The sequence below is a fragment of the Pogona vitticeps genome, chromosome 2, assembly GCF_051106095.1.
Source record: "Pogona vitticeps strain Pit_001003342236 chromosome 2, PviZW2.1, whole genome shotgun sequence".
Classification (NCBI taxonomy): Eukaryota; Metazoa; Chordata; class Lepidosauria; order Squamata; family Agamidae; genus Pogona; species Pogona vitticeps.
The window spans coordinates 108,190,267-108,206,128 of record NC_135784.1 but is presented as its reverse complement, the minus strand read 5'-3'; the positions used below and the strand labels follow the sequence as shown (position 1 = coordinate 108,206,128).

The following is a 15,862-nucleotide window of genomic DNA, read 5'->3' as shown; positions in this document are numbered from 1 at the left end:
AGACCTAATATCAGATTTATGTTGTAGTATTATGTATATCTACTAGAAGCAAGTCCCACTGAATTGAAAAGGATATACTCTCAAAACAAGAATGTAAAGAATCACAGCTTAAGCATCAGAAAGAAGATGGACTTCTTCCAATTATTAACTGTCAGAGTAATACTTTGGGTTTTTAAAATATAAGTCATATTCCATTTATGTCAAAATTAATAACCAAAATCATGCTGCTTGGCATAGTAAATTGCACTAGAGAAGGCCCACTGAATGAATGGGCAATTGGGGAGCCAACTCCTCTAAATTCCACTGATTCAAAAGGGTGTGCTCCAACTGCGACTTAATATTCTAAATCAATTTGATTTAATACTTATGGAGAAGTTGATACACCACACCCCCATTGATTCAATGGACCTACTGTAGTGAAATGTACTACACTAAGCAACAGAATTTTGGCCACTGTGCCTTCTTGCCAATAATAATAAATAATGGGAATTTTCTTTTGAAACATTGTTTGAGAAAATCCCCATTTTTAAAAAGAATATATTTTAAATGAAGAGGATTCAGGCAAATTCCATACACAGTGGACACATGAGTGCAAACAGATTGACAACATGGACATGTGGCTGATAAGACAGTTATAGTTTCCCAATTTACCTGGTAGTGGAATAGGCATGCCAGGAAGGGGAACACGAAACGGAGGTACCATGACTGGTGGAAAAGCAGGAATTGCTGCTGTTGGCTGAGGTACTGCATGAGGAACTGCAGGAGGCAATGTCTGTGGGACTGGCTGGGGTACAGTCTGCACAGGCGTAGCAGAAGGAGCAGAGGTTGAAACACTGACTGAAGGTGTGGCAACTGAAACAGCTGAGCTGGGAGTCTGGTCTTGTGTTGTAGGTGCTGATAAAGAAAAGAAACATCTGAAACCTTTTATCATACCGTATCAGTTATTTATATAAAAAGAATTGCCTATATTTGTTCTTCTAATGATGCAAAATCCAGGATAGTAAATGATCTGCATACATACATAGTTTTCAAGGTGACTACCTAAACATTTACATACTATTTCATTTCACTAGAAACTTCCATCAACTTAAGTTCTACAAATGTAGAGTTAAAATCCTCAAGGTACTCAATCAGATAAATGCCTTTCATGAAAGGTTTTGCTGTGAGGAACAAACAACAAAACAATCTGCAGCTCTGAACATTTACTCCATAAGCACACTCACTCACCTCAAGAGCATACGCAAAGTAAATTTCTGAAAAGAGCTGATACTGAGATTTTTCAGCTTTCTTCAAAGCACAGTTTTAGTATTTTATTTCACCTCCACATTTTCCATATAATGCACCTAACAAACCTCCAGAGCAGTGGCAGAAGTTTTCTGTTGATTCACCAAATAGCAAATATAGTCAGTTTAGGAATGGATGTATTGAAAATGTACATTGTACTAAACCAAACACCATACAAGAAAATTATCCTGCCTGTTGACATAAACAATATCTCTCTATATGTAACATAAAACAAAAACTTAATCACAAAATCACTTCAGCCTATGCACAGAATTCGCATAATGCAGAAACATTCAATGTGTTACCTCTTCAATCTAGGAACTGTGGGTATTCAACAAACCTGTAGCACCTCCCAGTGGCATCAGGATTTAATACTAAATTCTTTAGCCTGACTGAGGATTGCACTTAAGGAACTAATACTGCTTATTATACTGTATGATGTTAGGACTACAAGGTAATTTGATTGCAATCTGTAAGTCACAGAGAAGTCATTATTTTTCAAATGTAACACATTAATGTGTGCTTTTTATATATCCACATCCAACAACATCTGGAGTGGCACACATCACCCATTAGCAAATTTTATTTGGTGTAAGCTTTTGTGAATTGAAGCCCATTTCACCAGATAAATAGAATATAGTCTTAGCAGATAGATATATGTATACAGAAGGGGTGAGGGTGAATGTGAAATGAAACAAATTTAAAAGGTAACAGTATAGTAATAAGTGTAACAGTGGTCATGCTGAGTTGTTTAACAATAACTGGAAGATGATAAGCTGGAAGATAACTGGAAGATCTAAATATGGGTAACTGGATAAATATAATACAAAATTGTAGAAGAATGTGACACTTTTTAGACTCCTAAAAATCAAATGATTCGCCTGAGCTTTTGGGGAATGAAAATTTCCACTTCTTTAGGCAGGTACCAGTAACTTTTAAGTACTGCAGAAAAACTGAAACTGTCCTAAAAATATATGGCAAAGCTGGCCAGGATTAATACAAATGCATTGTGAAAAATTAATTTATTTAAAAATATTTATACCCCACCTTTCTCTTCTAGATGACCCAAGGCAGCTTACAATATTAAAAATAAACAATATTAAAAATTTAGGAAATCCCAATAAATTAGTACAATATTAAATACAGATATCAAATTAAATACAAGTGGATAAAAAGTTTAAAATTGTTCTTAAAATGCATTTTAAAACCACATAAACAGCAGTCCCATTTTTAAGAACCCCCCCCTTAGGCAGCCAATTACTGGGGGAAAGTCTGCTTGCAGAAGTACAGTGGTGCCTCGCTTAACGAACACACCATTTAACGACAAATCCGCATAGCGACGCGTTTTTTGCAATCGCTAATGCGATCGCATTGCGATGTTTTAGATAGGGAAAACATCGCATTGCGATGATCGGTAAGCATTTCGCTTACCGATCTTCGCATTGCGATGTTTTACAAACAGCTGATTGGCGGTTCCAAAATGGCCGCCGGGTCAACAAAATGGCCGCCCGCAGCGTTTTCGCGCCCTGCCCTCGCTTACCGGGCGGCGAAAATGGCAGCCAGATAGAGGATTCCCCGCATAGTGGTGAGTTTTTCCCCAATTGGAACGCATAAAAACGAGTTTAATGAGTTCCTATGGGTCCCCCCCCTGCATAGCGACAAATCCGGATAGCGACGTTAATCCTGGAACGGATTAACATTGCTATGTGGGGCACCATGGCACAGCAAAGTATAGCCTAGCCTCCCATGGGAGGCAGTTCCACAGCTTGGGAGTAGTGACAGCGAAGGCTTTCACTTGTGCCCCCACCAAATGCACCTGTGAGGGTGGCAGAACTGAGAGAAACGCCTTCCCTGATGATTTAAAAACCTGGGCAGGCTTTTAGATACTATGACTTTACAGGTCAAAAGCAACACTTTGAACTGTGCCTGAAAATGGACTGGCATCCAGTGGAGCTGCTGTAACAGTTAAGTGATCCCTGCAAGCAGTTCCAGTTAACAAGAATTTTGAACCCATTTAAGTTTTCGAATGCCTTCCAAAGGCACTCCCATGTAGCACATGTTAAAATAATGCAAATAGGATATAGCAAAGGCACAGTCAGAGCAGACATCTCCAGCAATAGCCAGTGCACTAGTTTTAACTCCCACTCACTTCAAAGACCTAGGCATCCAGACTCAAGGATTAAACCAGGAACACATACTAGCTACAAACCTGTATTTTAGGAGGAGTGCAATCCAAAACAGGCTGAAACCCTATTCCCAAATCTCCCTTTCACCTGATTGGAAGCATATCTGTCTTGTCTGGATCAAGTTTCAGTTTAGTCACAGCTTCCTTGGAATTAGACTGAGAGAGTTAGGTGTCATCTGCATATACTTGACACCAAACCCCAAATTCTGGACAAATTCTCCTAGCAGTTTTATGCAGGGTGGTTTCGATTTAAATTTTTTAAAATAAGATTTTGAAAATTGATATAAAAATATTTAAATTTTTTTAAAAATATTTAAATCAATTTGATTTTTTTAAAAAAATCATTGATTTTTATTGACCTTGGTTTCATGTATAGTTTTAAAAATGTGAGGGGAAAAACCAGACATTTGAGAGACACCAGAGGCCAATGGACTAATAGGTGTTCCCCCCAACAGCACTTCCTGAGCTTTCTCCACCAGGAAAAACAGTACCTCCTAATCCCAAAGCCATAGACATAGCCCAGAAAGACACCATGGTCAATGGTATTGAAAGACACCAAGAAGTCCAACAGAAATGAAAAGGGCATACTGTCTCCAGCATAGGTTATCCAACAAGGTGACCAAAGCAGTCACCATCCTATAGCCAGGTTTGAAGCCAGACTGAAATGAATCTAGATCTCATCCACAAATTCTTAGAGCCGAGAGACAGCACATGCTCCAACACCTTGCCAATGAATTGAACATTTGAGACTGGCAGGTAATTATCTATTACCATAGGATTCAAGGGTGGCATTATCAGCAACACTCTCACTAATGTTTCTTTAAGCATGCTGGAATCCTGCCCTGCTATAGGGAGGCATTCCTACCCGCAAAGCCAGTCCACTTGACAGGTTTAATAAGGTAGAAAAGCTAAGTGTTTTCAATGCAACCACAATAGAAGAGATAAACTTCCCACATCCATAAGAACATAAAAAGGTAAAGGTTCCCCTTGACATTTAGTCTAGTCGTGTCCCACTCTAGGGTGCGGTGCTCATCCCCGTCTACAAGCCATAGAGCCAGTGTTTGTCCATAGACAGTTTCCGTGGTCACGTGGCCAGCATGACTAGACATGGAATGCCGTTACCTTCCCACAGTGGTGGTACCTATTTATATACTTGCATTTACATGCTTTCGAACTGCTAGGTTGGCAGGAGATGGGACAAGTGACGGGAGCTCACTCCGTCGCATGGATTCGCTCTTATGACTGCTGGTCTTCTGACCTTGCAGCACAGAGGCTTCTGCGGTTTAACCCACAGCGCCACCATGTCCCTGTCCATAAGAATATATTTAGAGATTAAACTTTCATAACCTGAAACTAAGCTCATGAAAACATACAGAGTGGTCCTGACCCAACCAGATAGGCGGGATATTAAATAAATAAATAAATAAATAAATAAATAAATAAATAAATAAATAAAGTAAATAAAATATGTTAGGTTTAAGTTTCTGTATGACTCTCTGTTGTTCATTCATTCATTTCCTTTACATTCCATCTTTCTCTCAATAAGGAGACTTGAGACAACTACATATTTAAAAGCTAAATACAGCTAAAGAATTCAAGAAGGTAACTATTAGAAAAGGAATAAAAATATTATCACACTAAAGATCAATATTATAGTCGTCTGCAAACACCCTGGATGTTATAAAGAAAACAGAAGGACTAGAAAAAAATAGGATTTTATTATAGATAGGAAATAAAACATTTATCTGCCTACGGAGATTAAACTCCATATTACTCATTAAAAGATCAACAGTCCACAAAAGTTTCACATAGAATAACCCTTGTTAATTTTTAAGGCCAAAGATAGGTTAAGCACAGATTGTGGGCCACATGTATCCTAATGTACACTCCAATCCCTGCAAGCTTTCTTGTAATTTCCAGGGAGCACAGCAGAACTTTGCCACTTTTTTCAACTCTCTGACCTGTTTCATGTGCTGGCGGGGTCTTTGTCCAAAACCAGAGTGACTCCTGGTTTTCCCCAGTTTTTTTTTTTTAAGAGCTCCTCAGCACCTAAAACAGGTTAGAGGAAGCCAAAACAGCACAAAATGACAGTGTGCACCATAATATACACAGTCCCTGGACCTCTGGAAGTTGACTACCCCTATTTTACGGTATAATAGAACTTGTTTGTGCTGCAGCTGATTAAGATATTAGATAAATTTAACTTTCATAAAATGTAAGTACAACTGCATGCTATTAATAAAAAAAGGACGCTGCTTGTAAGGTTCTCATACTTAAATCAATAAAAGAAGAGCTGGAATCCTGCTAAGTGTTAATACACTGGTGCCTCGCTTAACAATTGCCCTGCATTACAACGTATCCACTTTATGACAATCTTTTTGCGATTGCAATTGCAAAACGGTGGTCTAAATGGGGGAATTTTGCTTAGTGATGATTGGTTCCTTGCTTCGGGAACTGATTTTCACTCTACAATGATCAAAAACAGCTGACCGTCGGGTTTTCAAAATGGCTGCCGGGTGTTTAAAATGGCTCCCCGCTGTGTTTAGGAACGGATTCCTCGCTATATAGGCGGTTAAAACGGCCGCTGTATGGAGGATCTTCGCTGGACGGTGAGTTTTTACCCCACTGGAATGCATTGAACCGGTTTCCATGAGTTTCAATGGGGTTTTTAATTTCGTTTTACGATGTTTTCACTTAACGTCAATTTTCCTGGAACGGATTATCATCGTTAAGCAAGGCACCACTGTATTAGTGTGATATAAATCACAGCAGTGATCTGCCAGTACATAACAAGTCATCACTTGCATGCCTTTCTGTAAAAACTCCCTTAATAACAAACACACAGAGAAGGTACAACTCTCCCTATAGCTTCTGAAGAGGATTCTTGCAGGTAAGTGGACAAGCAAATTATTTTCTCTCTTCTCTGTTGATATAATGAGCTCACAGTGCCAGCAACCTGATTTAACAGTGGGATTACTGTAAAATCATGGACAGAAGTGCAACAAATAGAGGACCATTTACCTTCCTGTTGATGAAAATTATTGTCAGAAAAAGAAGGGAACTTGCTTTAGAAAGTGGATTTTATGGGGTATTGTCCAATTAACTCACTCAACATATACATATGGGATCTCATTCTTCATATATTTGGTCAAAAGTAAATAAACATCTTAAAGGAACTTCCCACTATTTCTTTAAAAATCACTTTGACTAAAGCAATTTGACTTTTTGGTTTAAATTTTTACAAAATACATTCATGATTTCACTTCCTTTGTTTAAGCAGATCCTTCATATAGATAGTCACCACAAAAACTGAGGTGTTCACAGTACAAACTGTGCGTGTGAGCCATCTGCTCTTCCATACTGCCTCCATGTAAGCACAGATTAGCAGAATGCCAACAGCCCTCCAGGCTCCTGAATCATTTGCACACATATAACTCTGTGTCTAATATACCTCTAAAATATAACACCGATTTAACAAGAGGTATCCAACAGAGAGCTACTTTTACACATGTGACATAGTCTCTTCCGTTTCTTTTACATGATCCTCTATATAAAAAAGATGAGAGATTGGATGAAGAGAAATAAGGAAAAGGGAGCAGGCAATTGAAATACATCATTAAGAGAAGTAACAAAAAGCTACTTGGTAAAACTATTTTTGAAGACTTAAATATTGCCATTTCTACATCATGCAAAATTTACTCACTGGAAACTGTCTGAGAAACAGATGTTGCTGTGGTAGTAGCAGTAGATGTTGTAGAGGACTGACTACTTGATGATGTAGATGGAGAAACTACAGATGCAGGACTACTAGTAGTAGGTGTGGAGCCAGCCACAGCTTGGGCCTGGGCCTGGGCCTGAGCCTGAGCCTGGGCCTGAGCCTGGGCCGCTAGAATTGGAGTTAGTTCAGACTGCTGAATAACTTTCACTCCATCAGGTTTGGTCCACGCTGACTCACGTGTTCGGGCGTTATAGTAATAAACCTGGGTGAAGGGAAATGACAATTTTAAATTAACATACATCCCATTCTTCAATTCATTCTCTAAATTCACACTAAAACATCAAATAAATATTTTTAGTGTTCTGAAAAGACTTTACATAATCCAACCACTTTCATCTTATCAGTTAAAAACCTATGATTTTTTTATTTATTTAGGCATCCTTCAGTCTCGAGAGACTATGGTAACGTGCTCTGTATGGAGGTCTTGAAACAGCGTCTAGTGTGGCTGAGAAGGCCAATGCAAGAGTGGCAGTCCCTTCCACACTGAAGACAAATCCAATCTGTCCCCTGTCCAGCTCCCTGATTTTGCTGCTTTTGGGACTGCCTCTTTGCCTAGGCCTGCTGGACAAGGGTCTCTTCAAATTGGGAGAGGCCATGCTGCACCACCTACCTCTAGGCTGAATGCTCAGCTGTCAGGGTTCCCCATCCTTTGAGGTCCATTCCTAAGGCCTTCAGATCCCACTTGCAGATATCCTTGTATCACAGCTGTGGTCTCCCTCTGGGGCGATTTCCCTGCACTAATTCTCCATAAAGGACATCTTTTGGAATCCATCCATCAGCCATTCTCACAACATGCCCAAGCCAACGTAGACATCACTGTTTCAGTAATGTATACATGCTAAAAATTCCAGCTCGATCTAGGACTACTCTATTTGGAATTCTGTCCTGCCAGGTGATATCAAAAATGCGTCGGAGACAACACATATGGAACGTGTTCAGCTTCCTTTCCTGCCATGCACAAAAACCTATATAATTTTTATAATAAACCTCCTAGAATATAATATCTACAATTTGCGTAATACAACTCTTATAATAAAAAAAATCCAACACAGCACACCAGTACTGCTATTTTACTAGACATGAACCTGACCTTGCCATCTGGAGTTTTGTTCTCTACCCAAATCTCTTCAGTTGGTGGCATAGCTGGTGTTCCAGGAGCAGAGACAGGTGGCATCCCTGGAGGAAACATCATACCAGGAGGTGGTGGCATATTACCCATCGGAGGAGGCATGAAAGGTGGTCTCTATAATTATTTACAGTAACAAATAATAATAAAAAACAGTTAAAACATTTTATGTTTCCAATATATATGTTTCCAACTCTATAACCACATTATTTAGAAAAAACTAAAATTTGTAACATTTTTCTGTATATCTTTGTCTTAAAAAATTATATTTAAAGAAGAACAAATAGGTAGTCACTGCAAGCATAAGCAGCAGAGGATGGAACAAAGCATCCTCATGATGGGAAAAAGTGACTTCCCACCCAAGAAACAACTGTTTAGTAAAAGTCAGTAATAAATCTGAAGCCCAAGCAGTTTACAAAAGAAATTATTTTCCCCATTATTAATGAAGTGGGAAGGTCAAGCCATTTAGGAATATTTATTTAGCTTCCTACTGGCCTTAAAAAATCACAACAAGACTGCTCACAGAAGATTTTAACTCAGTTCTCACAATAATCTTCCCACAGCTACCAGCCTGGTGTTTATAAAAGTATTCTGTTAACAATTGCAGCAAAAACATTCTATTACGTTTACTAGTAAATTCCCTACCAATGACAACATCTTGAGATGAGGAGAGGTACAGATATTGCACCACTGACACATAATTTATTTATGACCTTTTTACAATGTCTGTCTCAACTATTTACAAAATCTAAATAAAAGGTAACATCAGATATCAAAGTAGACTTGAAATAACTATGTAACCTACTATAATAAAACATACAAAATCTCACATTAACATAAGCACAATCCAAAAGGAGACAAGTATAGCTGGAGAAATGAAGATGTGCTTGAATATTGCTCCATATAATGTGGAGCCTTGCAGGTCCCCCTAGACAAGACATTCAATAGCAATGTAATACTTCCTCAAGTTCTTTAAGCTTGCCACTGGATAATTATTACAACATAACATCACTATATCATATTGATACATTTTGAACGCAAAACATTTGCTGGGGAATCATTTCCATGAGCCAACCTCAAGGACATGACAGAATGTTTACAAACATTCGAAGCATTCAAGGAAACAGATAAAAGCTAAAGAAAACACTTCTTTTAAGGAAAAAGGTAGGGTAATTTTTTAAAAAAACTAACTAACAGTAAATCGGGAACAAGAAATGGCAAGATCACTGTTTTCAATTGCTTTTAATATCTAATGCTTTAATCTCTGATTCATGTGCTTAATCTTTACTCGTTTTATTTATTTTATTTTTAGAGTCCTATTATTGGTGAGAAAGGAGAACAAAATAACACAGCAAATAAATAAGGTCCAAGTAGAGGAAAACAGAGGGCTGAAAAACAAATATATTTTGGAAATAGATTCCTACTATATAAGTACACTGGCGTAACTCCATCAGCATAACTTTCAACAGCAAATTGCTATCATTTAAGAAGTCAGCTTTGGTTTTTCTGATCAGGCTCCAAGTGATGCAGGTACTGTGGGTCAGAAACAACATTATCACTGATGGAGTTACACTGGTAGGTGTAAATAACATGATTCGGATCAGTGAATGGAGAAACCAGAAGCCTGGAAAAAGGCTGAGCAACTGAGTTGTCAAATAACTGGCAGAAGAAATGCTCAAAAAAGGCACAGGGACAAAACAAGTAAAATGTGCTGCTTAAATACCACCACATAATGCATAAAGCACTCTCCATGTGGTTTACAATTTAATTATGTAGGCTACACATTGCCGCTTCCCCAGCAAGCTGAGAATTCAATTTACCAACCTCAAAGAGATGGAAGACTAATAGAACCTTAAGCCAGCTACTTGGGATTGAACCTAGAACAAGAGCACTTTTATTTATGTATTTATTTTATTAGAGTTTTACCCCACCCATCTAGACAAATAGTCTACTCTGGGCAGCAATTACTTTTGGCTGCAGTACTGCAGTTTAACTACTGTGCCACAAGGCTATGAACTATTCTTAAAAACAAAGGGAACAGACAAAAAGTGTTATGCAGGCAATCAGAAAACAAGGAAGCTGAATGATAAAGGATACTTCAAATATGTTAAGAGCAGACAACCTGCACAGCAGGATTCCAATATCCAATGCAGATTGGTTCCAAGCCCTCCCCCATGGATAGTGAAAACTGCGGATAATAGCGAATGCTATATAGAGAATAGTAAAGGGGGGGGGGTGGACAGAAAAATATATTTTCACATGCATTACCAGACTTGGCTACGAGAGGGTTACAGAGACCATGCTATGTATTCTTCACTAACAAATATTTATAGTATGGTCGCTGGCTCCTAGTGGCCAATTCTCGTAAAATAGTTTTTTAAGGATTTTTTTCTTTAAATACTTTTAATATTTTTATACTGTTGATAAGTAACCCCATGGATAAGGGTATTCTGCTGTATTAACTTTTGGACAAACTACTACTACTAAAGGGGTGACTTCATATCTTACCTATGAAATGGAATCTATTAAAGTAAGAAAAAATATTTTTACCTGTAGATGAGGAGGTCCCATAGGTGGAGGAATTCCTCCAGGAGGTGGCATTGGAGGCATATTTGGATCAAACGGGGGACGTCCAAAAGGAGGCCGTGGTGGTGGTGGCGGTCCTCTCATCATACCAAATGGTGGAGGAGGACGCATAAGAGGTGGTGGCCCTCTCATGACAGTGTTTGGTGGTGGAGCTGGACCACGAAATCTCAGTGCTTGCTGTTGAGCCATTCTGTGAGCAATACCAAAAAGAAAGAGTTTGTTTTCAAGCTTGTTGAGGGAAAAGGGGATTAGCATGGAAAGTGTGTTAGAACAACATTGCCAGATATTTTCAAAGACAACAATTACATTCCAAATACTTTTTGGAAGGTCCTGTCCTTAAAATATCAAAGGCTGAAATCCTGTCCATGTAGCTACACCATGCAAGGGTAATTATATCATTAACTGTGGCAATTTTTGGGACATAAAATATTTCCGGCTCCATCCCCCCATGTCATGTGGCTACCAGTATTTTCCTGATGTTGAAAGAAGTCTACTGGAACCTCAGGGCCTTTGGTGGAGCAAAAATTCTGAAAAATTGCCAGGGTTTATGACATGAACAGCCTATGTGGTCTAACTTAACAGAATAGGATTTCAACTACTGTACTATTTATTTATTTATTTATTTGATTTATATCTTGCCCATCTGGTATATTCTACCACTACACAAGAAAGCAATATCTAGACTGGGGAAAGTTATGTAGAAATGTACATGCTTCTCTCCCATGGGCTTAACTACAAGAGACCTCTGACTCAAAATCCTATACCCATACAGTGGGGTCTTGACTTAAGAACGGCTTGAGTTAAGAACATTTTGACTTAAGAACTGCTCTCATAGGAAAATATTGACTTGACTTACATACTTAGATTTAAGAACTGAAAAAAAACCACGTGGGAGGCAGGGAAAGTGCAAAATGTGAACTTTCAGTTAACTGTTGGCCAGTGAAAAGGATGCCTGTCTGCTTCCTCACTCCTCCCAGCGTTTAGAGAGTGGATTGGGAGTCTTCAGACTGCCTGGTACTGCCTGGACTGTATTTTCCCTGCCTTCCCTGAACCTTTCTTGACCTAAGAAAAAAAGAAACAAAATATCCCCCTCTAGTGGTCGAAGGCGGAATAGCAGCTTCCCATTAGTTTCTATGGACGGAAAAGAGCAGATACGGATCAAATGGTTCTCAATGCATTCCTATGGGAAATGCAGATTTGACCTGAGAACTTTTTGACTTGAGAACCGCCTTCCAATACGGATTAAGTTCTCAAGTCAAGACCCCACTGTATCTCTCTTATATACCTCCATGGCATCTAAATCACTTACTTATAATGGACACAAAACACCCAAAGTGTTATGTGTACCCATCACACAACTGCATGAGATGATCTACATTCTTTACCCTTGAAACCTAAAGCAATATTTGAGTAAGCTACACCCACTGTGCCTCCCAGCCCTTCAAAGAAGTAGCTTAGAAAATGTATATACAGTATAGGGGGAAAAGTTCACCTTTGTAACCAACAAATGCTCTTCTGATGCTCTCAGGAAAACAATTTTGCCCACCATTTAGTGCCAGTGTAATATCAATGTTGGCATGATGACTCAAAATTGAAAAAAACAAAGGTTATAAGGTGGTGAATTACAAGAGACACATAATTCAACACTCATTATTTAAACACCTTTTAATTTAGAAGTTACATAATACTAAAGTGTTTCAGAATTCTATTGCTTTATGGAGGAATTATAAAGTTGAAATGTGATGCCTGTAGTGTCCACTATCAAGTGAAATATTCCTGAGCCAGACCAGGTTAATTTATTCTTGACAAAGGTATGACGTGATGTAATACATGCAAATTAAAAGTACTGTAATGAAGAAGGGTGCAAACATGTAAGCATTTCATTTGAAAATATAAGCAAGCATGGCTTGCCTCTAACCAGAACTGACATGTATTTTAAAAAGAAACACCCACAATGCATACATATTATACATACATATATACCACACAATTTCTCTCAATTATTTCTGTGGAAGGAGGGATAACCATTTTGGCAAAAAATAATATTCTTTTTAAAAAAAACCCTCTTCTAGACAGAAGCTCCATCATACACATCCATTAAAAAACACAATCACTCAATTCAGAAAAGCTGTGCACAGAACAGATAGCGTTAGCAGCACATTTTACAAAGTAAGAATCAACAAGGAGACTCAGGATGGTGTTTAATGTAAGTTTTGTCCAGACTCAATTTATTAGATTTTAGAAACAGCTACATATAGGGAGATTCTCAATTCAATTTAATCTTTACTATACGGTCACAGACCCGATAGGGAGGCTACGTAGGAAAGATCACAGCAACCCCCTAGATCGCACTTGATTGCTACTTGAGGGTTCAGTGTTTGCACCCATAGGTGGAAAACATCGTCAGTATTTGAGAATGACAACATGAGTTGGTAAAGAATAAATCTTTCTCTGCTCTCCTCTCTTTATTATTAATAATAATAATTTTAGAACTGCAGAGCTAGAAGGGACCCCATGGATCACTGAGTTCATCCCCTGTCAAAGAGGCACAGTGGAGGAAATCAAGAAGCCAGATGCCTAAACCAATGAGCTATCCAGCACTTCTTCTGCTTCACCAAATGCCTGTCACAAAAAGAGGATAGGCTGGAAGAAGTTTAAGGGCTTCTTAGGTTGGGATGTGTCGTCATAGCTACAATGGAAAGAAAGACCTAGCATATCAGATATATCCATTTGCCTCAGCTGACAAGTCTCGCCTTGTTTGCTGGTCATAAGAGAGTGTTAGAAAAAGGTCAGTATCAGTTGCATAGTGAACATTATGCTCGAGAATGAGCAAGCGTACAGATCCTGCTGCCATAACATTAAAGCTAGGATCCTATCAGAAATCTCAACTAAAACACACTCAAAAAACCAAAGAGATTTGAGATAAGTGTTGATGCATCACTCAATAGTTAATTCAGGTCTACTTTAGCTGGGATTAAAAATACAATGTAGGCCAAATAATTTCTAGCAGACTGTAAATGGTGCTTTGCACCAACCCCATGATATTTAACACCTATGACATTACATAAGACCTTCCCAACACATGGTACAAAATACCACAACTAGTCTTTTACAGCTCCACGACTGTAGCGCTACCTTGGAAGTGCAAAATGAAACATATAAAATTATATGTACAGTTAATGTATTAATTCCCCGCCCCAATTTTTCTCAGGATCACTCTATACATTCCCACATAAGGAAAACACAAACCTTGCATGTAGATACCCTACAGAATAATCCCACAGACATATCTGGTTTTGCATCTACTTGCTGGGAAGCTGCAAAAACTCTGAACACTTTTCTCCGTTATAAACTCTCAAAGTTCATAAAACAACACTTACAATGCACATAGCCTATGTGCCAATTTCACAGTATTTCCTACACAGAAGAGCTTCTTTACCAAATGCAGGAACACTGTGCTTAACATTTTCTACATGCTTTGCTTCATTTGGGAAGAAAAAAATAATAATGGTAAAATCAATCAAATGTTCTCTTAAGTGTGAGACAGAATACAGTACATTTTTGTTTTCTACACGAGCAGCGCTGACATACTCTTCTGTAAGGCACTATGCATGCTGGCTTATGATAAAATGCTCCTTCTGGAGCGTCTGTCCGGTATGGTCTTGCTGCAGCTTCCTCCAAAATTGAGGCTCTTCAGATGTCCTGACCTACCCACCCATCATCCTACACAATCCTATGATAGCGGAGGGTTGTGTGAGTTTTACATCTGCACATCTGGAGGGCCCCGCTGGCCCCTGAGGCTGCCATCAAAGTATCAAATGAGGTTCCCTTCAACTCCTTATTACCTCAGATCCTCTCCCCCCACCCACTTAGCTGGAAGATTGGACGCTGTCTCGCCTGCATGGGCTGTTGCCACTGAATCGTGTCCCTCTCGCTATAAGTCACCGGCCTGAGCAAGCCAGCTCAAGGACGAAGCCAGCTATCCCACGACGACTGTCAATGACCCTTCCCTCAGAGGAACATGGTCCCCTTCTTAGGGACAACACGGGAGCACCTGAAAAACCCTCAGCAGCCCAAAACGCGAATCCCGCCTTAAGAGGGAGAAGCAGCAGCTGCTTAAATAAATAAATAAACAAATATTTAAAAGCAAGCACTGGGGAGGAAAGATTAAACAACCCGACACGAAACCGAGCCAGCCATTCCAACGGTACAGCTTCACCAAACGTGAAGCCAGGGAGGCAACGCACCGGGGCAAGGATGAGCCTGGAGAGGGTCCGGGAGGGGGGAGGGCGGCCCAGGTTGAGGGGTGGGGGAAGGGCGCCTGAGTGAACGGCCGCTTCCGCCTCGCGCGCGGGGAGGGGGGTGGGGGAGGAAGCACTGAGGCTCCAGCGCGACGGCGCGCGTGCTCTCTGCGTCTGTGCGCGCGCACTCACAAAAGGCCTCGTGCTCCCGGCTCCTTCCGCTCGCCCGCCCGTTCCTCTCCGCGCGCCGAGCGCAGCCGTTAAGAGTTTCGCCTCACCTGATCTCATTGTTGTAGCGCTCTGCTGCCCCAGCGTCCCCTTCGCCCCCTCCAGCTCCGCCGCCACCAGTAGAGCCGCCGCCACCACCGCCTCCTCCTCCTCCTCCTCTTTCCGCCATCACCAGCCGACTCTGCCGCCGCACACGCCCACCTCGCCAGGCCTAGCTCTTCCTCAGTGGCTAAGCGGCACGTCACTCACCGGACGAAAGACGCCCTGCCTCGTCTTGATTGGCCTTTGTCGCCGCCCTTTTTGAATGAGGGGAGGAAAGCGGGCCAGGACTGGCTGGCTTTGCTACTGAAAGGCCACTGGGTAGAGCCGGGGAGGGCGCCCCCTGGTGTCCCGGTCACGTGAACTGTAACCCGGAGCGGATCGGGTTGCGCGAA

At 40.2% G+C, this 15,862-nt stretch overlaps 1 protein-coding gene across 4 annotated transcripts in view; it reads right to left on the bottom strand.

Annotated features, from left to right (window-relative positions):
- The window catches only part of TCERG1 (transcription elongation regulator 1), a 56,356-nt gene extending 40,723 nt beyond the window's left edge, over positions 1–15,633 (bottom strand). The window contains exons 1-5 of one of the 4 annotated variants that reach the window (XM_020806518.3): positions 15,479–15,633; positions 10,924–11,149; positions 8,338–8,490; positions 7,173–7,449; positions 652–894 (exon numbers count right to left, since the gene is read on the bottom strand). In XM_020806518.3, coding sequence (XP_020662177.1) covers positions 652–894; positions 7,173–7,449; positions 8,338–8,490; positions 10,924–11,149; positions 15,479–15,597 — 1,018 coding nt within the window. In that variant the 5' untranslated portion in view covers positions 15,598–15,633. Of the gene's footprint in view, positions 1–651; positions 895–7,172; positions 7,450–8,337; positions 8,491–10,923; positions 11,150–12,451; positions 13,872–15,206; positions 15,286–15,478 lie in introns of those variants that run through there. The other 3 variants (XM_020806528.3, XM_078385774.1, XM_078385773.1) reach the window with 3 other exon arrangements.
- Positions 15,634–15,862: the final 229 nt, after the last annotated feature.